This window comes from Setaria viridis, chromosome 9 (genome assembly GCF_005286985.2).
Source record: "Setaria viridis chromosome 9, Setaria_viridis_v4.0, whole genome shotgun sequence".
NCBI classification, from domain to species: Eukaryota; Viridiplantae; Streptophyta; class Magnoliopsida; order Poales; family Poaceae; genus Setaria; species Setaria viridis.
Genome location: NC_048271.2, coordinates 11863793 through 11889411, shown reverse-complemented (window position 1 = coordinate 11889411; position 25619 = coordinate 11863793). Strand labels below are relative to the sequence as shown.

Sequence of the window (25619 nt, the reverse complement as noted above, 5' to 3'; positions counted from 1 at the left end):
GAACATAGTTAATTAGCATTAGTTATAGGTAACATGGAACATCCTAAATACCTTAAGCAAGAATTAAAGTAAGGATGAAGAACTTATATAAGCAACATAATCATTAGTTGTTATGTTAACATGAGAGCATACATATAAGTTATATTCAAAACTTAACCACTGCTTATCATAAATTAGCATCATATGTACCCCTAAAAAACAACTATTAAAAGCATCACATGCCTTAAGTATATGCATCTACTAGCAAACTTTCATTATCCAATTATATAGTAAACATATATATTAATTATAGGTGATGGGGCAAACATCTCATTTTTGAGCTGAGATTTTTATGGATGATAGATGATGACAAAACATGACTTCTATAAAAAAATATTATATGCTCAGGTTTAGCAATTTAATTACTATAATAAAAATAATTTTATATAACAATAAAGCATGTTAGAGCAAGATAAATCTAGAACTCAACATTTTCTGTAAACATATGGCCATATTAAGATTCCACATGACACAACATCATCATACAAAGGTAGTGGAACCATATTTTCTATTTTTTACACCTACATAAAAATTTATACCTTATTTAAAATCATTTATCAAGCAATAAACAATTTAAAGTGATAACTCAGTCATATATGCACCGATAAACATGAAATTTTACCACAGCACAAGAGCATCATTTATAGCCTACTTTAAAAATTTGACAGCAATTGGAGCACCATAACTTTAGAAATGAAAATGACAAGCAAAACAAGCTAAAATTGCCTATTAAATCAAAACATGATAAAAACAGCACACCACTTGCATGTTTAATATTTTTCTTAGCTAGAGAGTATCATCACAAGACCAACACAACTGGAATAACAATATTTGGACTTCTATAACTCAAAATATGCATCCAACCAACTTAAAAGGATTTTAAAACGCACTTTGTAAAGATAAATAAAAACATTAGAAACTTTCTACTAACACATATTATATTATGACTCTACTGCATAGTTCTACTCACAAGGATTCCAAAACATCTTCATTTGCTATTTTACAATATTTCTACAATTTACTACGAATTTTCAAAGTTTTAGCCTTTTTAGATCTAGGAAATAAAGAAAAATCGAGGCAAACTTATGATCTAGCCCCTAGATCTACGGGTTAATCGCACAAAAGTCCTTGAATTTCACCCATAACCTCCTACACTTCTCTCATCTTATCCACACAAGTCCTTACGCCCCAAACAGAAACAACACGCACGGGAACAGGCACGGCCGGCCATGAACTTGGGTCGGCAGTGGGGAAAGAGAGGGGGCGGCTTGGAAGAGGAAGAGGGGCGGCACCTTGGGCTAGGAAGCTCACCAGCAGGGGAGGAGGCGCCTGGAGGAGAGCGGCGCAGGGAGGTACACGGCCACCAAGAACAGTGTCGAGGGGGCGCCCATGGAGGGGATGGCCCGACGAGGAAGGGAGCCCGGGAAGGGGCAAAACGGAGGCGCGACGGCGTGGGGATGCTATTGCCGCGAGGAATCGAGCTGGGAGCTCACCACGGCAACGAATTTGGGCAGCGAAACTTGGGGAAACAATGGAGCTTTGCGGTCTGTACATGGAGGATTGGAGGAGAGGTGAACCGATCCTTAAATAGGAGGGGAACGGCGAGGATAAGGATGGGTGGAGTGACTCACCATGGGGCGCGCAGATTGGCGGGGAGGGGAGCTCTGGTGACCGCCGGCCAGGTGGCATCGGAGCTCTGCATGGCCAACCGGCGTGTGTCCTGGTGACGAGGAAAGAGAAGGTGACCTGACGAGTGGATCCAGCCAAGAAATAAAATGGTTCAACTTTGCTCCCTTAAACGACCTAGCTACAGGTGTCCAAAACTTGCCCAAAAATACTCGTTGGAAAGCTAAAATCACCAAGAATCCAATGCAACAATAATCAACCCAAAAGTTGTTATGGTTTTCACAAAATTGACAAAACAAAACAGCTAAAATTGAAATTTAAATGAATTTTTAACCCAAGCAAACATCTTTGAAAAATTTGGTAAAAATATTCAAAATTATTAAATGGTGTCTAATATTTAAATAAAATATTTGGGGGCACAGTTGTATGGAAGAAATTAGGGTTCATTCACAAATTTGATTTTTCACCAATAAAAGACGAATTTCTGGGCACTTAACAATGCATGGCCAAAACATTCATTTATGCACAAATGATGCTTATAATGGCCAACTATGCACAAAAGGATGTTCATGATGCTTAAATATGCATGATGATTCTCGTGATGCGTGTCGTGCGAAGGTGTCGTGTATAACATGTGTTTTCTCAGAAATTTGAATTAGGCGGTTGAATCTCCAAAAGTGAAAGCTTGAGAACAAAGTATGCGCTATAAGTTTTATAAAGGCCACATATGAGAAACTCGATGGGCTTGGAAGTTGGATGGTGGGATCTTTGGTAGAGCATCGACCAAAGCTGTTTTGGAGTTAGATTTGAAATTTGACCGATCGTCTACTTGATTTTGGAACACTCTCCGCTCATTTTCAAGAAAAGTGCAATTTAGAAAGGTTGCTCAAGTTGGAAAGTTCTACCACTTTTATATTAGCCAATGTTTAAGTCCTTATTTAAAATTTGTTTTTATTTGCTTCACAAGTTATTCTCAACATGAGGGAGTTTTTAACACTTGGTTCAAAATCTAAGGTATTTTTGGATCTTACTCTTAGCAATTTGGAGTTAGCTCTAATTTATTCCTTAATCCCTTTGTTGAATCTTTTGATTTAGTTTCTTAATCACTTCGATGATTGTCTAATTTAGTTGCTTAATTACTAGGGCTGTCACAATCATTGGGGTGCTGCATAAAAAGGATTCCCGTTGTTTTTGCAACCATAGCAGTGACCACCATCTTCATAGAGAAACAATGCATCTGTCAAATAACTACCAAACATCTACCATGCACAAACAGATGTTAACAAGAACCAAGTAGTTGAAGGTAAAGAAAATTGAATATATCCAATCAATAGAGACCTGTGCATAATGCAGGTTAAGAATTAAGATATTACGAGAGGAATTAGCGCCAAATGGCCAACCATGCACGGACAGATGTAACACTAGCTGAGTATAACGCAAGGAAATTGTATAAATGAAGTACATCCATGTGTATGAAACAGTTACAAGAACATAAACTGCAAGGGTCATGAATGACGCTAAGTACTTGAACATACATAACGGTAAACAAACTAACCTCAGTTTAATAACTATCGTAAAAACATACACTCAAGGGGTCTAATGATTTGAAAATATGAATTCTATATTGGATACGGATAAACGAATATTCTTCCGTACTCTAGTATTTGATGTAAAACTGCAACTGTACTATTAACCCCTGCAATGAGCATGTAGAAGCCATTTGTAAATAAAGTATGAATACCATCACTTTTTTCAATATTGATCATGCGGCAACAGTTGACCTTCCAGGCCTTTTCTCCTTGCATATGTGACACTTCAGCAAAGAATAGTTTGTCCCTAGTGCCACCATTAGCGTTTTGCTTTGTAGTTAAATTGAAATGATAAAACCATCTAAGATTCTCGAAAATCATTTGCTTCCTCACAAGATCTTCAAGCAGATGTACGGACTGGGAAGGAATTCTGGATAGTTAAGAACAGTTGGGGTCCACACTGGGGCGAGAAGGGTTATGCTAGGATCAGGTGGGGTGTTTCCTACAGGAAAGGAATTGGCGGAATCCTTAGGACGCACGGAGCTTTTCCATACATCAAATGGAAGGTATGTTTTGTTCAATCCTTGCGTATGAGCTCTGGCTTGCTTGTGACAATTCCCTTGCTTGCTTGTGACACAAGTCCCTAGAGATGAGATCACAGTTTTCTTGCTTGCTGTCGAGACCATGAAGATACAGATGTCTCAATCTTTAAGATGTGTGCTAAAGTTCTGAGATATCTAGGTGATTGAATGAAGTACGTCTTGTGTCCATGCATTTGCACTGTTAGTTTTCTTGCTAGCTTGTGACATAAAATTGGTTGCAGAATAGAAGAAAGTAACCAAAAAAGATTGATTGCGGAACATTGCTTGTGACATCAATTTTATTGGCTGCAGTATTTCACAGTACTACTAGGCTTGTGGTGCCCTTTTTTTAACAGAATTATCTACTCCATCCAGTAGATGATGCAGTTCCTTTATAACATTGATATGGGGTGTACACTTTGTCTAGTACCTTAATTTGCATCTGCAGAAACCTACTGAACTACCCTCCAACTTAGTGATCGTGCAATCTGTTGTCCGTTTTTGACATTTTCACCATATCATTTCAGTATGCTTTTTCTACAGTAGGCAGTGAAATCCCTTGGTGATGATCTGATTACCTGCAATCCCTTTGTTCTGGACATGCTATCTGTAGATGAGCTTCTCCTGCTGCTCGCAATTTATGGCCTTGTACCACAGCCTGCATATAAATGTGGACTAGTTGCTTCTGTTTTGCTGAGCTTCCAGTTTATCCTTATGTTTTGCATATCCAACTGATTATAAATGTGGACTAGTTGAGCCCCCTCAAGTCTTAACTCTTAAGTAGCTAGTTGTGGTGCTTCATTTCCTATAGTTGCAACACCTAAATTGGCTATTTCTTAGTTTCTGAAAACATGGTTTAATCCATGGTATTGGAGTAATCTTATTCGTTGAATGCCCTTCATCTGCAGTCCATGATATTGTCAAAAGTAGTTATCTGCTCTGTTTTCATGGTATTGCCAAAAGTAGGCATAACAGCAATTTGCCATAAGATCTAAGCCAAACCAACAGAATCCTGCTCAAGCCACTTAAACTTTTCTGGACACCTTGTATTGCTTTTAAGTCAAACATTGACTGAGCATTGATAATATCATACATCGGGACCTGGTATTACTAGTGCACGAAAAGTTATACATGTGCACGAAATGCATTTCTCAAATATTTTAAAATTGACTCTCATGATGTGTTGGGGCCTGTATTATTAAATGGAGGCTTGTTGCTCTGGATCGGATTGCGTCTCAAATGTCTGTTATCTAATTTGTGTGTACTACTGTTTGTTCAGGGTCCTGGTCAACTTCAACCCCGCTCTGGAATCTGGATGAAAGCTTGCGGACTTGCTCTGAATGATAGGTGAAAACTTGCTTTCAATGAAAGCTGTGTGCTTGCTCTGAATGTTATCTGAAAACTCCCTCTGGGTGTATTGTTTTTATCAAGCACTAGTGCTATCTATATGATACTGCCCTCTGTCTCCCAGCCAGACTTCTATATTGCGATCTGCAGTTACCTTTTGCTTTGTGAAGTTTCTCGCAATATTGTGATCTGCAGATACTTTTGCTTTGCGAAGTTTCTCTTTCCGTTTAACGTGATGCAATCTAGTGTTTTTGTGCCATGTGATGTGAAAGGGTACCGTGTTCATATGTGAAGAGGTGTGAACAGTGACTTGTTCGAATCCACGCAATGCATTCTCTCGTAAAGCAACAGAATGGCGTGTTTCGTCCGCCAGACTTTTGGCGTCGCGTGGCGCAGAAAATGAACTAAACCTCGCGAGGGAAGCTCTGGCTGCGCCGCAAGTTCGGCAAGCACCCAAACACACGACTAAACTTAGGTGCGAGACCTTCGGCGCGGCGAATTCTGGTAACGAACCACACCGTTTGTTTACAGTTTACATATATGACCAGAGTTTAGCGCGCCATAGAAATATAGTCTTAGGCGGATCCTATATGTGCTTCGCCGTAGCTATTCTCGCCAAATGTTTCATTCGCCACAACTTCGGCGTACGCCGTGCGCTGAAAAATCGAGCGCTGTGGTCACCCCCGCTGACCCTTCCTGGCGTGGTTTCGGAGAAAATCGTCAGCAACCGATGTTGAAGAAGACAAATAGCTGTGCTGGCGCAGATGAAGGCTGGCAGCACGCACAACAGTCTCTCTGGCGCAAAGACCGAGGGAACAAAAGAGATCCGGAGGCCATGGGAATTCAATTTTGCTAGTCACGGGAAGAAGATGGTGGCCGAGTTCAAGAATGCGGCGGCGGCGATGCGTTGGTGTGGAGAAAAGAAGCAGATTAGCAGAGAGGGAACTCCTATCATATTTTCAGTACTTATTTTTCTTTTTCTTTTTCAAGGCTTAGATGATCGCAGAGCTGATGGTTGGGCCGGATTCAGGCAACGATAGAATTAACATAAACTCTAAAAATAACTACGAGGTTAATGATTGTAATAATGAAACGATTTCATATAAACTTCTAAAGAAACAATCAGTTCATAGCCTGAGGTGGTGATATAATTAAATTTGGCTACAAACCAAATGCTTACCTCATGCATTTGCCAAACTTGTGGCAGTTTTTACGGCTGCAATCCAAATGGCTGCCGGCGACTGCTAACGGGCACGCGCACGCTAGGGAAGCTCCCAGCGCTCGATCTCCGATAGCGCCCTCCCTCCCTCCAAACTTTCCTTTATTGGAATGTTTGGATTCCCGTAGCTTTCTATTTTTGGAATACCATAACTTATGCACGTAACTTCTACACATAACATTATACTACAAAAACTTATGCACGTAACTTCTACACATAACATTATACTACAAACCTTTTAGGATAATTTTTAGCACAACATTCATAACATATACAACTTATACGTATAAATATCTACATACAACTTCTAAAGGAAAACTTATGTCTTATACGTTATAACTTGTGCATACAACTTACATGTATAACTTTATGATTATTTTCTTACGTGATAATTTTGTAGCACAACTTTTATAATATATATACAATTTATCCCACAACTATTACGAAAATGTTGTTAGGCAACTTATGCACAAAATTTATAGGCAAATAATATCCACATGTGTACAAAATGATTGAACGGAGGAAAAAAAGAAAATGAAAAGAAAAAAATCGGAACCCACGGGGCCACGGAGGATCCTAAGAATTATGAGGACAATTAATTATATATATAGTAATTGTATAAATACTAATGTGTATAAACTACATATATAATAGTTATAATTAATATTATGCATATACTATCATGAAATATATATACGACATACATACAAGCGTATACGTGTAAGTAGTGTACGCTAAGATGTATACGTATAGGTGTGGGTAAGTGAAGCAACAATTAGCATTAATATGGAAAAGAAATTAAGGTAAAAAGAAAAAAGGTTTTTAGTTCCGGTTGATTGACCCGAGACTAAAGTTCCTTTAATCCTGAATAGTTAGTCCCGGTTGTTTTATCTTGAGATATGACTCTCTCCAACCAAGACTAAAGCCCCGTTTTCCACCAGTGTGGCTCTATTCTTTCAGTGGTAGGCGACGTGCCTCATGACAGCGAGGCGCCAGCGGTGACTTCATCAATCTCGAGAATTTGCCGGCTCAGTCTTTTGGAGGTGTTCATAGGGGTAGGGTTGCGTGCATGTGTTCGTAGAGACGAGTGTGCGTGCGTGTATGTGAGCGTTTGCGTCTGTACTGTATGATTCGTTAAAAAAACTGCAATAATACTATTTCTCATGGATGTTTCATTTTTATATTTCCAAAACACCACATAAACAATCTTAGGAGTTTAGGACTGACCTAAGAGCAACTCCAAGAGGCTGCTAATCTTATCCCCAATATCTTTTTTAGGAAAAAAGAGAGAAAAAATGAACTCCAACAATCCACCTAAACCTTCCCCAATTTTTTAGCGACGCTAAAAAACAGTCTGCCACCGCGTATATTTTAGCGTTGGCGTTCCTCCCCCAATCCTGATTCCCGCACGCCCGCGCGTCCCTTCCGATGGGCCCAATACGATGATATGGCCTGTGTTTGAAATATTGGGGGCTATTTATTAGCGATCTGCTGTGGACTGTTATGTTTTTGGGGGAAATTTTTTTTGGAAGAACCCCCAATACATAATTTTGGGGAAGAATTTTTTAGAATACTCTTGGAGTTGCTCAGTCTCTTCATCCTTAAAAAAAAACGGTTCGAGGACTCTGACGGTCATGACCACCGGTGCATGTGAGCCGATCTGAGGAAGCATGGGCCGCATTGCATAAACTAGGCTGGTGCACGGCCTTTTCAGGGCGTCCTTATATAGTGGCCGCATCCTTTTCTGAGCCCTAGAAGTTCGAGGGAGAAGAAGAGCGAGGGCTTCGGCGGCGGCTACCGGTGGGTAATCGAGGCGGCGAGAAGAGGAGGATTCGGCGGCGGCGGCGGTGGCGGAGTGGTTAGCATGGCTCTGCGGTCGCTGTGCTCTCTGGTTCGCGGGGCCACCCGTGCCCGGACCTGTTCCTCCTCGCCGGGGATTGCTGTCCAGGGGGCCCTAGGGTTGGCGGCGGGGAGCGAGGCTGCTGCTCTACACGGCCTGGTAGCGCGTTTAATTTTCGTTTTTCATGACAGATCTATGCATGATCTCTTCTCTCGCGGCTCATAATTCACTGGTGGCGCAGAGGAACCTGGTGTACCATGTGGATGCCCAGCCCTTTCTGGCGGCGGCGGTCATTTCACGTATTCCGGGATCCCGTGGCCTTCACAACCTGGTAAATTTCGAATCTAGCTCTGTTTCCGTGGTGTCTCAATCGCAGGCACTTATTAACGCGTTTTTCGTTCTTGATCAATTTCTCTAGGCGGCAACCAAGACGGCGCAGAGCATTCGTGCCCGGGCTGGTTACTTCTTGCCGGGGATCGTTGTCCAGGCGTCGATGGGGTTGGGGAGTGGAGCACGGCGTTTCCACAGCTTGGTAATTTTCGTTTGTCTCGGCTCTATCTAAACCTTCTGTACTCGTGGTTCACATTGCTTCTCGTGGCGCAGAGGGACCTTGTGATGGAACATGCTCATGGCTCTCCTGCTGCTCTAATTGTTGCCGCTTTCTCTGTATTTGCCGGAATTTCGAATATGATTGATACAGATGAGTCAGGTATGATGTTGCCTAAAGATGTCTTGTCTCTACTGCATATTGCATAGCCTCCAAATGTCACATGTTCATACTTGCTGCATGTTAAATAGCCTTTAAATATCTTGCCTTCAGCATTCCTGCATGTTACGTAGCCCACAACCATCACGGTTTCTTTCTTGTAGACAAAGCCAGGACGGAGGAGGACACAGAAGCTGAAGCCAGGACGGAGGAGGACCCCTCCATGAGAACAGACGCGTACCTCCGTTACATGCAGGCTTCAAAAGACATGTTACGCGAGATGGCATCTTACAACAAAGCATTGCCCGGTAAGAATCCCATCGATGAGGTGGCTTTGGATCAGGAGGGCATGAAGAATGATGAAGCCATGAGAGCAAGGTTTGAGGACTGGATGAAGCAGTATGGCCGCACATACCAAGACGAGGAGGAGAAGGCGAGGCGGTTTAAAATATTTAAGGCTGTGGCAAGGTTCGTTGATGTCACTAATGCTGTGGCTGACGAATTAGAGTTTCATTTCTGTATGGGTCTTAATGAATTTTCGGACTGGAATCATGAAGAATTTGCTGGCCGGTGTGGCACCACTAGTAGAGAATTGGCTTTCCATACGCCCCCTTTTGTCCCGGTTTAAAGTTAGTCCGGGATAAAAGGTTCACCAACCGGGACTAAAACTCGGTCACTGGTGGGGGGCTCACCAACCGGGACCTTTTATCCCGGTTGCAAAGGCTAGTGGGAAAAAAAGACTCTGAGAGGCATTTTATCCCGCCTTTTGTCCCGGTTGGTTTATCCCGGATGCATTTTCGGGATCTTTGCACCCTACCAACCGGGACTAAAGCCCAATTCTCTACTAGTGCACTAAACATATGAGCGACGATGAGTATTTCAGCATGATTGGCGTCAATGAGGCTGATAAGAAGGCCATAAAGCAGGTATGTGTAAGTATCTTTGTTTCTCGGATAGATATGTGCACTGAAGGGAGAAACAGAGGTACTATTGGTCAAATTTTGTAATTTCTGTGCCACATATTTGGAATCAGTGAGTTAGTTGTTAACTCCTAATTGATGATTAGTTGCTGCACTGCTCGCTTGTGAAACAGTTAGTTGCTAGCTTGACCTTGAACTCCATGTTGTGTTAACATGAACAAGAATGCACGTTTCAACTCCCTAATTATCTTCACAAGTACATTTGACATTCAATAGAAATATGCACTGATTAGGGGCTTAGATCTTGTCTTGCATGCTGGCGGTCGGAGTTTTGTGATAGTTGTGGTGCTGCTTTACAATTGTACGTTTCCAATTTTGATTGATTGCTGTATTGGTCACTTGCGGTGCAGTTGAAACTAGTTTGATCTTGTCAATGATGGCCTTTTTAGCCTAGCTAATATCAATAATGTTTGTCAGCACTCATCAGAACAATTGTTACTTGTATAAATGGCATTCCATATGATGATTACTTTCATGTAGTGGTACAATGGCAGTATTAAAGTTGATTTACAATAGCTCAAGTTTAAGAGTTAACTGCAAAGTGAACCTCCACCAGAACGCACCAATCATGTAGTCCAATCTTTGAACCTACTCCAAAATTTAATGTGTTGGAAATTTAGCTTGGTTCCACTCGTCACATCTGTCTACTGTATACTTTTTTTAATTATGTAGTAGCTTCGAAGTGCTGCATGCTAACTTCTTTTGTTGTACTTTACAGAAGCTGCAGAAGCAGGAATCCAAAGATTGAGAAGGCGCCGCTGGTGATCATACACAAGCTGGTGCTTACCTGAAGCTCTGGGCGCCCTTGCTCAAGATGGACCGGAGGAGAAGCCGAAGATGGAGATCATCCTGAAACTCTCTGCGGGGCTAAATGCTGACTATAATCTTGTTTTAATAATTATTGTTGGGAATTCTCATCAGCTGTTGCCTACCTAACGTCCTCACCTTAGCAATGTGATGAGCCCGTTTTGTTTTTATTATTGTATAGCTTAGATGTATGGAGTCGTAGTGCTTCTGTCGGCACGCATGTTTGAGTCAGGGCTCTGCTTGTGAAACGGTTTCCCTAGTCGTTTTGTAAGGTGACGCATGTTACGCTTTCTAATAAAGTCGGCGAAAGATAATCTGCGAGGAGCTCTGGTAAAGGAAATGGCAGTATAAGCGTTTAAGAGAAATTTTGTAAGGTGGCATGTTAAGTTTTCTAATAATGCCGGCAAAAGATAATCAACTAGCAGCTCTTGGTAGAGGAATACTAAGCTCTCCAGAAATCTTTGAGTTGGGTTGAGGGAGTAATCTTGTGTGAGCTTAGTGAGCTGAAAAGAGCAATTCATAACTTGAGCACTTGTGGTTCACGTCGAGAAAGCCTTTGAAGCATTTGTTACTCTTGGAGGTGTGCCTCCTAGATGGCTACGCGTCGCCGGCTAGCTCCCAAGGTGTAGTGAGCAGCAACAAGTTTGTGAGGACTATGATCTTGCCTCCGCAAGGAAAAAGATCATCTAGTGAAGATGAGGAAAGTGGTTGAAAGAGACCCGGTGTGGCGGATCCACCTCGGATTAGCTTGATTAAACATGGTTAAGTCGCCTAATAAGCGACACCGATGCTTTAGCCAAGTTAACACGAAGTGCCGTCGGATTTCCTCCGATTTAACCACTTGGACAGGACCATTTAGCAGACCCACACGAAGGTGAGCGGTTCTAGAGAATACAACACATCCACCGAGTTAACAACTTAACCACTTAGTTTGGTTATGAAATAAACATCAGAGTTTTACAAGGTTTCCAAAAGGAAAACAACGGAAACAAAACCACTAGCGGAAGCGAACGTCGGGGTCGGACATCCCTGGTGAGGCCAGCCGGGACATCACTGCTCCCTCTCCTCGCCGTCCGAGGAGGGATCCCACTCGACCGTCCAACCCGGAGGGAGCTGGGGCGGCCAAGTGCCAGCGGGAGAAGGGTTGGAAGCAGCAACAACACCTGAAAAACAGGAGCCACAAGAAGGCTGAGCTACTAAGCTCAACAAGACTTAACCGACAGGAGTAAGGCTACTCCACACTTCTAGACATGCAAGGCTTTTTGGCTGAGGGGTTTGTTTGCCAAAAGCACTAAGTAAAACCCTATTTTCAAGTTTTAGCTCCGGTTCTAAGTTCATTAACCGGTCTAGGTTTTGCAACCTATTCTAGGCAATCATAGAACCAAAACAAGGTATGTAGATATCAACAAAACCATGTCATCATCAGATTCCTCATTTACTCAGGGTGACATAGCGATCAAGCAGTCTCAAACTGTGAGAGGCAGACGAATCGATTCGAGTTCTTTAACCATCCATGGTGAACCTAACCTCATGACATCCGCGCACCCGGAGGTCGCTTCCTGTGTCGGCCTTCCCCATCAATCCCCTAACCCGTGTCGGGCCCATTTCCTTTGGTGCAAGGTTCCACAGATCTGGCCTCTGCCGTCCTGTGACCACGCTTGCCACCACGTGCGACAACCAGCAGGGGAAACTCCGTTCCAAGAATAATGGGGCGACCGCTCACGTCTAGGTTCAATCCGGTACTCGGCTTCCTCATCCCATACTAAGTATGAGGTTAGTACTTTCAAACACTTGATCACGAACACCACCACTGTTGGGCCTTAGCAAGTTTTCATAGACAGACGGGGCGATCATCCAACCACCAAAGAGTTACCCAAACCCTGCCCCGTCCATCGTCCTTACAGTTGTAACAGAAAGGTAGACATCCAACTCCTACAACTCGCGAGTGACAGGGAATCACTCGGCTTTTACCGTCTCCTAGTTAAGCAAGCAGCTACTCGGTCCAACAGCTAGTGTTCAGATCATGGGAAACTAAGTCATGCATCTAGGGTTTCAAACAACTCCTATACGTAAATGCACAAGCATTGTTTTAAGGAAGGCATGCGCAAGTTTGGAGAACATCGGGGTTTCATGCAACCGGGGCTTGCCTTCGAGCAAGGAGGAAGAGAACTGCTCGACTTCGGGGGCGGCTTCGGCTTCAGAGGGCAGGAGCTCAGCTACACCGCCGTCTTCTGGCGCCGGGTGCAGCTCGTAGAAGCCGTCGGCGAGGCGTAGCTCTACACGAATGCAATGCATTAGTTAGTATAGATGGTTATTTCAACAGCAACACTTGCAAGTCTGAGCCCAGAAACTCGCGACAAAGAGCAGGAGGGTGTGAAGGTTCAAGAGAGCTGATGGAGATCAAGAGGTAAGGGTCGGAAAGGAACTTATGATCTGATCCTTAAACTAGAGGATTTGGTATGCTAGGGATCCTCAGATTCAATCGCTGAAGGGTTCCCAAGTTTTACACATACACCCTCGGGTTGAAGAAAAAAAAGATCACAGCCGAGCCCTCGGGCGAGGCGGATAAGGGTTGGCGGAACAGATAGGGTCGGGCGAAACGGAACCGGGGTCGGGCGGATAGGAGGGGTCGGGCGAAGCAGACTGGGGTCGGCAGCTTACCTTCTTCCTACAAGGAAAGCTTGGGGTCGGGAAGAAACAGACTTGGGTGGAGGGGCTAAGGTTTTGAACAACGGCTAGGTCCGGCAGTGCTCCGGCGGCGGCGGTGCTTCTTGTGGATCACAAGTGAGCTCTTACGCAGCACGGAGGAGCAAGCGGCTGGATGGTTTGGGAAAAACGGAGTGGAGCGGAGAGGAGAGTTCCTCAAGAACTTAGGGTGTGGCGCTAGGAGCTTGAGCAGGGAGCGAGAGAAATGGCGGAAGGCAGCAATGGCGGAGGGAACTCCGGTGGGGCTCGCGCATTCCCTTTTATAGCGGCTGGGAAGGGAGAAGGGAAGCGGCGTTGGAGTGAGAAGGGGAGCGGCGCGAAGGCCGGGGAAGAAGCAATGGAGTGCTCTGCCGGGGCGGCGATTGAGCGACGAGGGCGGTGGTGCAGGACTTTGGGGATGACGCCAGCGGTCATTGGGCTCTGGCGTCAGGGCGGCGTAGGAGCGGGTATGCTGGTGGTTGAGATTTGGCGGAGGCGGGCGTCGTCGTGCGGTAGATTTGATGGAAGTGACCGGGTTAACGACGCTAGAATCAAGGGCGCACAGGTGAGAAGACAGGCAGACGCGGGCGCGCGGGCGAGCGCGGAGCAACAGATTGTCGGGCGGCTTCTGACAGGGCGGGGAAAGGAGCTGTCGCTGCTGTGGTCAGGGTTGGCGGAGGAGGAATCGTCGGGTAGCGAAGACCAGGCGGCTCGACTGTGTCGAAGTGACGGAAAAGACGGGCGACATCGGGCTCTGCGGCCGGGATCTGGCGATGTGATGATGGGCGCGAGAGGCGAGGCGTTGCAGAAAGGTTGCAGAGGGGCTTCCGCTGCAATTGGGGAAGGGGGCGCGAGAATCCATTCGGTCGCGGGCCAGAGACGAGGCTGAGCGGCGGGCGTCGAAGAAGTTGAGCCACGCGGTGGGGAGACTCTGAAGCGGGCATGCAACTCGAGTGCGCCTGTCGCGGACGATCTGGGGGAAAAAGATCTCGCGGGTCCACCGGTCAGATAGAACGGACGTTTCTGGGAAGGACTTAGAAGGATCCGACGGTGAGCTGGGTTTGGCGGGGTCGGAACCGGAGCGAAGCGGGGAGGGTTCGGGTCTCAGGGGTCGGGACCGGTCGGGAGGTTGAACACTTAGGCTTGGAAAGCTAAGACAGGTGATCAGGGCTTGGATTAAGATTAACCTGTAAGATTTGGGGCCGGTCGTCACACCCGGCTTGTTGGAAAGGGAGTTGAAAATGACTTATATTCCAATAGGCTCCTCAACGGAGACGTAGAATTCATCTGCGGTGAATCTGAACTTCGGATAAACAAATCCTCGTATCTTGTTTGGTGTGTCTCATTTGTTGGTTTCTAGCAAATCAGTTTTGCTTTTGCTTCGATCTACTTGGGTGTGCTTGTCTTGTGTGTAGGAACTTCTTTGCCCTGTTGGAAATTATCTACAGAAGTCACTCTCCAAGCTTGGTTGATGCTAGAAGTCAAGGAGGGACTCAAGCAGCACTTGGTGTGCCACCCTTCCTGGACCGGTCTGACCGGTTTGGCCTGGGCAGTGCTGCTGAGTGGGTTGAAGTTTTATAAATTGGTCAACTCGCCTATTCACCCCCCACTAGGCGACATCTCGATCCTTTTACCTTCAAATCAAATTTCGATTGTACCATTAAATTTTTTATAACAAGATCTTCAAAACAAGACCCACTTGACTATGTTTGGAGTATATTTTTTAAAAATATTTTTAGATACGGATTAATTAGCTATGACTACTGCGAACAAATGCTTAAACACCACGAATAAATAGTTATTTTCTGCGAACAAAAAATTAAACATGTTCCTTGAGTTCATATATTTTGTTCGATGTGTATGATTATTTTGTTCCATGGGTTTGTATAATTTGTTGCACGTGTATATGTCTCACAGAATATGCAACCTTAATTAACAAATGTGAATAAAAAAAGTTCGTCCAAATATAGTCAAGTGGGATCTTGTTGTAAAGCTTTTATTGTCAGAAAACCAATGGTGCAATCGAAATTTAATTTGGATGTCCGGTGTATGATTTATAGTTTTTTTAGTTATAAACGGTTTGCACGTAGGATTACATGATTAATTTTGTCTCTCTTGCATGCATGCACCACCTCTTCCCACACGTAGAAGGCGACAAGTGGTGAAATTGCAGCATATGCGATATATAGTATCCACCCGTTTGACCGGCTTAGGTAAGTGTTTGGTTGAAATCACACTTGTGGCAAGATTCATTGCTAATAAACTAGGTCCTATGTGTAAAAGCTCAAAAAAAGTGTGGCAAAATTCTCTTAGGCTTGCTAAGGTGTGGCTAAGATTTTGAGCACCTAAGGTTAGTCATGTTTGGCAGATTCTTATGGTAAATGGTGGCAATCTTAGTACATGAACCAAACATGCTCGAACACCCGCCGTGACAAGTTTAACAGGTTCCGCCGTGACAAGTTTAACGGGTTCTGCGGGGTGGTAATGGATTATGACTCTCATATTTACTTTACAATTCAGTTAGCTTTATGATTATAGCTCTCATATTTACTTTGCAATTTAACTCAACTTTATGATTTTATCTATCTTTTAGCTCAAAATCATAAAATATTTGAACCCGGTGCTTGTTGGATCCGATATATAAATTTTTTAGGCTAAGTTAGAGTGTCATTCACCACCCTACTTGTACTTCTTTTCGTTTCACGTCATCTGTCCATAGGATGTACATCGCATTAATATCTTTGAGGCTAAATGTTAATTAAAAAGGTTACAAAGTTTGAATCTCAAAATACATTCGGGGCTTAAAAAAAGAGACAGCCCTAATTAATAGTTCGAATTAGTTCATTTAATTTAAGAGGCTCAAACCGGGTCGTTTGGCTCACCAGCCGAGTATAGTTCAACGTTATTTTTCTTTTTCTTTAAACTAACCGGGCTAACTAACGATTATATTAAAAGAAGAATAGATCCAAATTAGGCAGAACATTAAACAATATCGAGCGGTTGGATTGGAACATCAACATGTGCCACACAACATGAGCCCTGTTTGGCACAGCGGTGGGGAGAAGCGCTTATTAAATAAGCTACACTAATATGAAAAAAGCGCTTCTTTAATAAGCGGGTTTAGTATAGCTTCTGCGTTTTAGTACAAATGGGAGCGGTGGGGAGAAGCGCGGTCAGGAGAAGCTGCAAAAAAGTGTCCCGTTTGGCTAGTAGTTTCAGCTTATTTTGACCATAAGAAGGATTTAAGCTGTTCCAAACAGAACCATGATCACACCATTAAACTCAAGTCGACAACACGGGTCGGTTGGATTGGAACTTCAAGCCGTGTGCGCTTTTGTCTAAATTTCCCATCTTCTGCTCTATGAGCCTTTAAAATACTGTTGAATTTGTTAGTGCCGGCTCAAGCATAAGCATAAATAAAACACGCCATAATTGCATGCTCATGCTAGGTCCTAGCAATCTGCATGGCGGAAGGTAATTCACAGGTTGAGCATGAGCATGACACATGCATGTCTTTTCTCCCGTCCATGTGTAGCTTTTCATCCTCCAGCAGCATTCACCGAGCTTTCCCCGAGTATGCTCCATTGTCCATAGGGTCATAGAACGGATTGGATTCAGAACGAAAACGATATAATACAATACAAAAAAGTAAAGCGAAGACGATTTACTAGGCCACCTGCCGAAGATCACGTTTTTGGGCTAGCAGAATACCGTGTATTCAAGCAAGGTCCAACTTCTTCCGCACGAGTGAAGCCCAGCCCGCTAAGACTAACGGCCCAGTCCCCAACGACCCAAGTGACAACGAAATACGAGGAGGACAGAAATGCTATATCTGCGGAACTAACGGCGCCTAACTGCAACACGCTCATCATTTGCCCTCCGCCGCCGACGAGAAGAGGCCCTCCTCCGCCGCTGTTCCTCCTCCGCCTCAATGGCGACCCCGAGGCCCCGAATCCGCGCCATCCCCTTCCGCCCGCTGCTCCTCCTCCTCCTCGTCCCGCTCATCTACTCCGGTACGAACCCCCTCGTCTCGTCTCCTCCAATTCCCGTCGCAATGCCCCCTGACGATCCAATCTGCGCCAGTGTCCAGGCTGCACCCGTGGGCTCCGGAGAAGGGCGTGTGCCTGCCACCTCCCGCCGCGCCGAAGCGGCCTGACCGCCTCGTCATCGGCCCTGCCGCCGGACAAGGCCGCCCTGACCGCCTCCAGTGCCAAGGTGTTTTTCCTCTCCTTTGGGCAAGCTCCGTGCCTTCGTTCGTGCTGGATTTAGCTGTCCCTGTAGAGGCTATTCCTCTTGGTGTAGTTTCTAGCAGTCTATGCATGTATTGATGTATAGATACGGAGGATTGCTTTGAAAATTGAGCTGCTAGGCCTTTACCAATATCATTGTGTCAGGCTGGGATTTTTGTGATGGGCGTATAGATTTAACATTAGATTGTCCATCAAAAATGTCAAAAGCACATAATAGCAAAGTTTAAAATGTTTGAAACTCTACAGATTGTTTTGCGCTGTATGCTCTTTTCCCAATGTGGTTATGGAACCAAGTGAGTCATCATGCTCTGGAACGAGTTACCATACCATCTTCACTTTTTTTAATGAAAAAATAAATGTTTCTCGAATTAAGAATGAGAGTGTACTACACAATAGTATTAATCTTTCTGAGAAAAAGAAATGATGATACAATTATATGCTCATGTCCCAATGTGGCTCTGACACTGTAAAATTGGATTGTGTTGAGCTGGATTTATAGCCTAACAAACTGGAAAGTTTGTTTAGTTATGATAGGGGCCAAACCAGCATAACAACACTTTTTCTACAATTAGATCATCAGCAGTGAAGCAACATCTTTAACGCATTGCTTTGGGCACCATGTTTAAGATAAATCTAGAATGTTGCTGTTGCAGTTAGATCTCTGACAGTTGAAAATCTTAATAGTTGTCTATGATGTTCTTTATCATCATTTAATAGTTGCAGGTTGTATTCCGGCTATCTCCTGTTGGCACCACAGAACCTAGTGATTGGGTTCGTAGGACTGATGATGAATTTCTCACTTTGCTCAGGACTTAAAGCTCTGAATAATATTGGCATATCAAGTGAAGGGAACTATTCTGGAGAACATATTTCTTTTGTTACTGTATTCACAACCTACAGTTCTGTCCAAGATGGAGATGGCAAAGTTCCATTTGACACTGTAACTGTTGGAAACCATTCTTATAGCAAGATCGAAAGGTCCATGGCCATTCTGAACACTTTCACCAGTTTCTTAAAGGTAGCTCTTCCTTTTCTTTAAGTTTCTATGGATTGTAATTACGGATAGACAGCACTTTAACACTATCGTTATGATGGCTCAAATCATTATTCTTTCTTGTGATTTGTGAATAATAGATTGCAAGACACCCCATGCATAAGTATTACAATTGGATTTCTGCTTCCATCCTTGTTTTTTGTGACACCTATGACCAGCATTTCAGTTTAGTCCCGAGTCTTGTGAGTAAATGATAGCAAACCCTCCCATTTATTAGAGTTACTAACAACTTAGTACTTTCATCCTCTTGCTGTGATTGTTTCCTATTTGTGCGGTAACCGGTAGAAACAAAAAATGGAAGTAATGAACCAGCAGCTAATTGATGCAAATACTAACATCACTATCATAACCCTTTCTAGATACGGCCATACGGGCATGAATGGGTGTGTTTTTTTTTTGGAAGGGCTTCTTCTGAACCCTTTTGTATTTTATTCTCTCTTCTTAATGAAATGAAATGCAGCTCTCCTGCATTTTTAGGGAAAACAAACTTTGTACTATACGAGTTCACGCTGTTGTTACCTACTCTCTTCGTTCCAAATTATAGGTCGTTTTGATATTTCTAGGTTCATAGTTTTTTCTATGCACCTAGATATACATTATGTCTAGATACATAGCAAAAGCTATGAATCTAGAAATGCCGAAATGGCCTACAATTTGGGATGGAGGGAGTACACACCAAAACAAATATCCCTTTGGCATCTAATTTGGAACTTAATATATGCAGTGTGCCACATTATTTCCAACAACAATAGTAATGTTGGTTGTTTAAAACCTGATCCTATCTGTAGAATCCTGCAGGTATCAATGCCAAGAAGCAATGTGATCATATTGACTGATCCTGATTCAAAATTTTCAGTAAATCAAGGGAGTGCTATACTATTGCCTATTGAAGGAAATTACTCTCGGGGAAATTTGATGCTTCAAAGGATCAAGTCATACATTGTAAGTCTATTTGCTTTATTTGAACACATGATTAGGTTTTCTGCATATGATTTCTCAAAACTACTTATGTTATCCAAATATTATTACTATCTTCCGGTCATCTTTATGCATTACTTTACCCTATTTTCTACTGAAACAGTTGTATGCTTATATATCTTGACCTCATATCCAGGCATTTCTGGAGCAAAAGCTTCTGGAACTTGATAGAGTGGAAGGGTTCAATCATTTTGTTTTAACTGATTCTGATATAGCAGTGGTCGATGATCTTGGAGATATATTCAAAAAATATCCCTTTTGTCATCTGGCTCTTACCTTTCGTAATAACAAAGGCCAACCTTTGAACTCTGGGTTTGTTGCGATAAGAGGCACGAGGGATGGCATCACTAAGTAAGTTGACAGCTAGCCAATAGATCGTGTTATAAAAGCTCGCAAAATCAATTAAGCTCTCTCTTTTTTCTCAGAGCTGTGGAATTCTTCAAACAAGTCCTTGAAGCTTACAGCTTAAAATATATGAAGGCTTCTCGCATGCTTGGCGATCAATTAGCATTGGCATGGGTTGTGAAGTCTCATCTACCATCAGCTTTCAGAAAATTTTCTAAGCATGAAGCATTTACAGGTGAAGTTAATGGAGCATCTGTTCTCTTCTTGCCTTGTGCTGTTTATAACTGGACTCCACCTGAGGGTGCTGGACAGTTTCATGGTATGCCCTTGGATGTTAAGGTACAACATTTTCTTACTTGTAAGGATTTTATTTGATCAATGTTGTTCCCTTCTCTTCATGGAATTTATTTTGGTCAACCATTAATATAAAAGATGTTTCTGAGAATCTGTGTTTTGCATAATGCTAGGACAAGTATGAAAGATTTGTTTCGTCGTTTCTTTTCCATGAACCTATTCATATAATTTAATAAACTTCTTAGTACTGTAATTGTACCATGCCTTGAAAATTCATGATATTTTTCTGGTTAAGCTATGCTTTCCTATTGATAACCACTTCATCAATTCTACACATGCAAAACTTTGTGTGGGCCTCAGGATTAGGCTAATCTATTTAATTTGCAAGTTGTGTGTTCTTGTATATGTTTTCTGTTAACTGTGACACCCAGACTAATTCTTGACACTCATTTTCAGGTTGTCCATTTCAAAGGTTCAAGGAAGCGTTTGATGCTTGAGGCATGGAATTTCTACAACTCAACCTCTAAGTTATCCGATATGCTGTGCCTAATCTTGAGAAGTGGCCGGACAAAATACGACTTCTAAACTTTTGGTTCAAATTTAGCTCACATGGTACTCCCTCCCTCCCCCCCCCCCCCCCCCCCCCCCCCCCCCCCCCTAAATCTTGACAAAGCTGACTGCTACATTTTGTCCTTTCGTATTAAGTGTTTTGTTGAGAAGTTTGTCTTTTCTTTACAGTTGATCCTACGCAATCGTGTTGTTGTATGTTCCTCAACTAATATGTGCAGTCCACACTGAACCATACACAAATCGGTGAGCAATGGCGTCAAAAGTGATTCTCAAGTCACTGCAAAGAATTCATGTCTACTATAATGGAAGAGTATCATTCAGATGTAACGGGAATACATTCATCTACGCGCAGGGGATATGGAATTGGCGTGAAACTGTGGATAGTTCCTTGGTTCTATTCAAGCAGAGCCAAACACATAGCATTCTGACCATGTAGGAATTAGGAATTCACCTTTTTGTTCTTTGGTGCGTTCCTCTCTGAATTACCTGTACCATATGGTTCCCCATCACTGTACACTATACCTTGCTGTTAGAGGTGATTTTCACGTTCTTCTCTGTAAAAAAGTACCTGTACCATCTGGTTCCCCATCAGTGTACACTATACCTTTCTGTTACTGTTAGAGGTGATTTTCACCATTTGAGTATTACTAGTCCACCCTGTACGCTCAAGATTGTCGAGACCTGAGATAGCAAGCCACCAAAAAGAGCCCTGTAGATCAGTAGTAGATGCCACCTGTCTCCTGTACACGTGTCGCAGATGCGACTGCAGAGATGTCGAGATGGAACATGACCTGAATCCTCAGAAAAGTGTTGCGTACGGTAGCGAGCTGTTAGGCGACAGCTTCTGTGATCCCAAAGCTTATGATACATACTCCCTCCATACCCGAAATTCTTGACGTTTAGGATATAATTGTGCTTATCAAGGAGTGATTAATTAGGGGGTATTTTTCCATGTCTACCCCTATTAAATATGGTTGCCTATTAAATATGGTTGCATGTGCATCTCATACGAGAAAGGGGGTATTTTTTCCATGTCTGCCCCTATTAAATATGGTTGCATGTGCATCTCATACGAGAAAGTTACCCATCTCAGATGGCTAGTGCACTGAGGCGTGAGAGTGGCGAGCTGGGGTTGATTCCTGGCAGCCACAAATTTTTTGCTGGGGGCTTCATTTGCATGGGATTTTTTGCATGGCAATGTTGGGCCCAGCGTGGCGCGTTTTTGAGGTCAGTTTTTGCGAAGGATTGGTCGTGGCGCGCGCGCTGAGCCGCAGAAGTCGCTGGGCGTGTTTGTTTTTTCATTTGGCGCTACGGCCGTGTTGCACCGCTTGCTTAAACGCCTTGTTTGCGTGCGCTGAGCCTTGCTTGCTTGCTTGCTTAAACGCCTCGTCTCCTCACTTTGTTGCTTGCTTGCTTGCCGTGCTAGCTTGCTTCCTCACATGGCTTAACTTTTTTTCCTTCCACATCTACGGCGCAATGGCTGAGTCTTGCTTCGGCTTTGATCTAAACGTCCGTTTAGAGGATGATGACGATGGCAACCTTCCCTTGGATCTCAACGAGCATGAAGGTGACGACGGCAATGCTGGATTTGATTTGAACGAGCCTGAAGATGACGAGCATGGCAACGGTACTACCTCTTCTTGTCTTGTGCATGTAAAACACCATTTTTTCTCTTGCTGCATATTCTTCCTCTCTTGTCACTAAATGAGCATGTTCTTGTTTTTTATAGGATTCGATTTGAACTTGCCACTAGATGAATTTGGAGTTGTTGATTTTGATTACGTACAAAACCTAGCTGGTAAGCAACGCCATTATTTTGATTATGTACTATTAAAATGCTTGTTTTATTCCTATATTTATATCATGTCGTGAGTACTTGTTCTTTTTCCTATATTTACATGTTAGAACAAGATGTTGAGACTCCCGTTCAAGTACACCTGCCGAAGCATGACTATCCTGAACATGTTAGAAAACAAGTGTACCAAGCATTGTTGATGACAAGCAAGAATGGGAAACTAGGAAAGCAAGATACAACAATTGTTGCCGGTCAATTTGGAGTAAATATTCGATCAGTTTAGCGCATATGGAAGCAAGGTAAAAACCAACTTGCTCAAAACATTCCGATCATGGTTGCTAGTCTAAAGAAAGGTAGATGTGGCCGTAAAGCAACCCCTCTTGATTTGGAACAACTGCGTAACATTCCTCTCAAGCAAAGAATGACCATAGAAAATGTGTCTAGTAGAATTGGTATTAGCAAATCTAGGATACAAAGGTATTTGAAAAAGGGTTTGCTTAAGCGCCACTCTAGTAGCATAAAACCTTACCTCACTGAAGCTAACAAGAAGACTAGGTTGAAGTGGTGCATGGACATGATTGAGCAAGGTTTGGTTGATGATCCAAAGTTTAAGGATTTGTTTGACTTTGTGTTTATTGATGAGAAATGGTTTACCTTTCTCAAAAATCTGAGAGGTACTACTTGCTACCCGAGAAAGATGAACCACATCGCACTTGCAAAAACAAGAACTACATCTCTAGGATCATGTTCTTGTGTGTATATGCTCGACCAAAATTTAGAAATGGGGAATGTGTGTTTGATGGCAAAATAGGTTGCTTTCCACTAGTCACTTTTGAACAAGCTATTAGAGGAAGTCACAATCGTCTTCGCGGAGAGCAAGTAATCAAGCCAATTCAATCAATCACAAGCGAGGTGATAAGAGATTTCATGATAAATAAAGTGTTGGCTGCAATTAGAGCCAAGTGGCCAAGAGAAGATGTGAACAAGCCGATTTTCATACAACAAGACAATGCTCCTTCTCATTTAAAAGTGGATGATCCTCAATTTTGTGAGGTTGCTAAGCAAGATGGGTTTGACATTCGGCTTATATGTCAACCACCCAATTCTCCAGATTTTAATATTCTAGATTTGGGTTTTTTTCGAGCTATTCAAGCTATTCAATACAAGAAAGATTGTTTAGAAGGTCTAATTTCTTGAACACATGTTTTGTAGGCATTCTTGGAGTACAGTCCATGGAAAGCAAATAGGATTTTTGTAACTCTACAATCTGTTGTGAAGGAAGCAATGAAGCTTAAAGGTTGCAACAATATAAAAATTCCTCACTTGCGGAAACAAAGACTAGAGAGGGAAGAAAGGCTGCCATTGCAAATCCCTTGTGAAGCTTCATTGCTAGCCGAAGCACTTGCTAGTCTTGCTGAAACAAATTAGAAGATGCAAGTTAGTTTATGTAAATTATTAAATGCGTGTATCTTAGGTTTGCAATGGCCAAATTGTGAGATGCATGTGTTGTACCTTAGTGCTCTTTGTTTGCTGCTTCTTAATATGCTCATCCACCTTCTTCAAAACTTCATCAGTGCACAAGATTATAGTACCATCCATCTCAAGTTTAGCCACATCAGGAATGTAGAACTCGCAATCGAACCTGTCCATTAGATGGAGCCACTTTGCTGAGATGTAGTCTTCATGTAGAAGGCCACAACGTGCACACCTGCGAGTGTTCCGGCGAGCTTGGAAGCAAGCATCTCCGAAGACGCCGCCAGCGTCCAACGTGCCGCAGCGAGGACAGTGCACGACCTCGTCGTCATCTGGGACGTCCTCGACGGAGTCCGGCATGACATCAACAGAGTCCGGCACGAGCTCGACGGAGTCCGGCACGACGACTTCGATGGAGTCCGGCACAACATTGACGGACTCCATAGCCACATCAGAGTCCAGCGCGTTGACGGAGACGAGCGCATCGACGGACTTCATGGCCTAAACGATGGCGGCGAGGAGGCGAGCAAGAAGGGAGGCGGGTGCTGCGGAGAGGAAGGGAGGCGCGTGCAACGGCCTTTACTCGTACGCGAGAGCCGAGAACGGGCGGCGACCAAGAGAAACGAGGCATCGAGCAATTAATGCCAAGTCCGGTGGCGAGCGGAACGGACGCGAGCGCCAGGGGTAAACCTGTACGAGCGTGGTCGAGCGAGCGTAGAACGTTAGCTTTTGCGAAAACACGACGGGAGCCCAGGACGTCAACAATTTCAGGTACGGAGGGAGTATATATAAATCTCGTCACCTGGTCCCTCCAGATACCGGTCGATGGATGATGCGGCAGTGCATGTGCTCCACGATCCGATCAGGCAGGAGACACCGGCCTCCGCGGCGTCAGCGGCTTGCATTGAACCCAACGGCTTTAGCTTAGCTTAGCTTAGCTTGCAGGTGGACTAGTGAAATTCACCGAGTAGCTTTCAGCCTTTCACTTGTGAATTCCGTGCGAGGATCTGTAGCTGTAGTCTGTTTGCCTGAACCTGCACGGCCTGTCAGCATTTGATTCCTGACTAAGCAATAATAAGCATGGATCAGCAAGTTCCATGACACTTCCCGGACCCGGACCCATGGAGATGACGAGGCAATTGCATTAGGTGGCGGCGCTGCATAGATTATTCAGCCGCCGGAAAACACTGCTAGGAAACTACCGGTTGGAATCCCTTTAGTAACCGATATTGGTAATTCGGTGCTAAAGGGGATCCTCCCGCTGCCAGCCGCCCACCCCCGCCGCCTCCCCACCCCCCCCCCCACCTCACCCCACCGCCCCTCCGCCCATCCCACCTCCGCCTCGTCGTCCCCACCACCCTGGGCCCTCCCGTCCCGCCTCCGCCCGCCCTACCTCTGCCCCACCACCCTCCGCCCTGTTGTTGCCGCCGCTGCCCCTCCCGCCATCGCCGCCGTGCCTCGCCTCAGGCACGAGGTGAGGGGCGAGCGGAGGGGGGCGAGA

General features: G+C 43.9%; 2 protein-coding genes across 2 annotated transcripts; both read left to right on the top strand.

Moving 5' to 3' along the window:
- Positions 1 to 8116: 8116 nt before the first annotated feature.
- LOC117839806 (uncharacterized) lies at positions 8117 to 11014 on the top strand. The gene is made up of 6 exons (XM_034720229.2): positions 8117 to 8340; positions 8423 to 8512; positions 8600 to 8713; positions 8785 to 8890; positions 9052 to 9355; positions 10586 to 11014. Exons 1-6 carry the CDS (start codon positions 8206 to 8208, stop codon positions 10656 to 10658), a joined length of 822 nt encoding a protein of 273 aa, XP_034576120.1. The 5' UTR covers positions 8117 to 8205; the 3' UTR covers positions 10659 to 11014.
- Positions 11015 to 17211: 6197 nt separating this feature from the next.
- LOC117835099 (uncharacterized) lies at positions 17212 to 21494 on the top strand. The gene is made up of 8 exons (XM_034714462.2): positions 17212 to 17372; positions 17443 to 17574; positions 18419 to 18627; positions 19462 to 19605; positions 19778 to 19992; positions 20067 to 20325; positions 20737 to 20892; positions 21019 to 21494. Exons 1-7 carry the CDS (start codon positions 17291 to 17293, stop codon positions 20863 to 20865), a joined length of 1170 nt encoding a protein of 389 aa, XP_034570353.1. The 5' UTR covers positions 17212 to 17290; the 3' UTR covers positions 20866 to 20892; positions 21019 to 21494.
- Positions 21495 to 25619: the final 4125 nt, after the last annotated feature.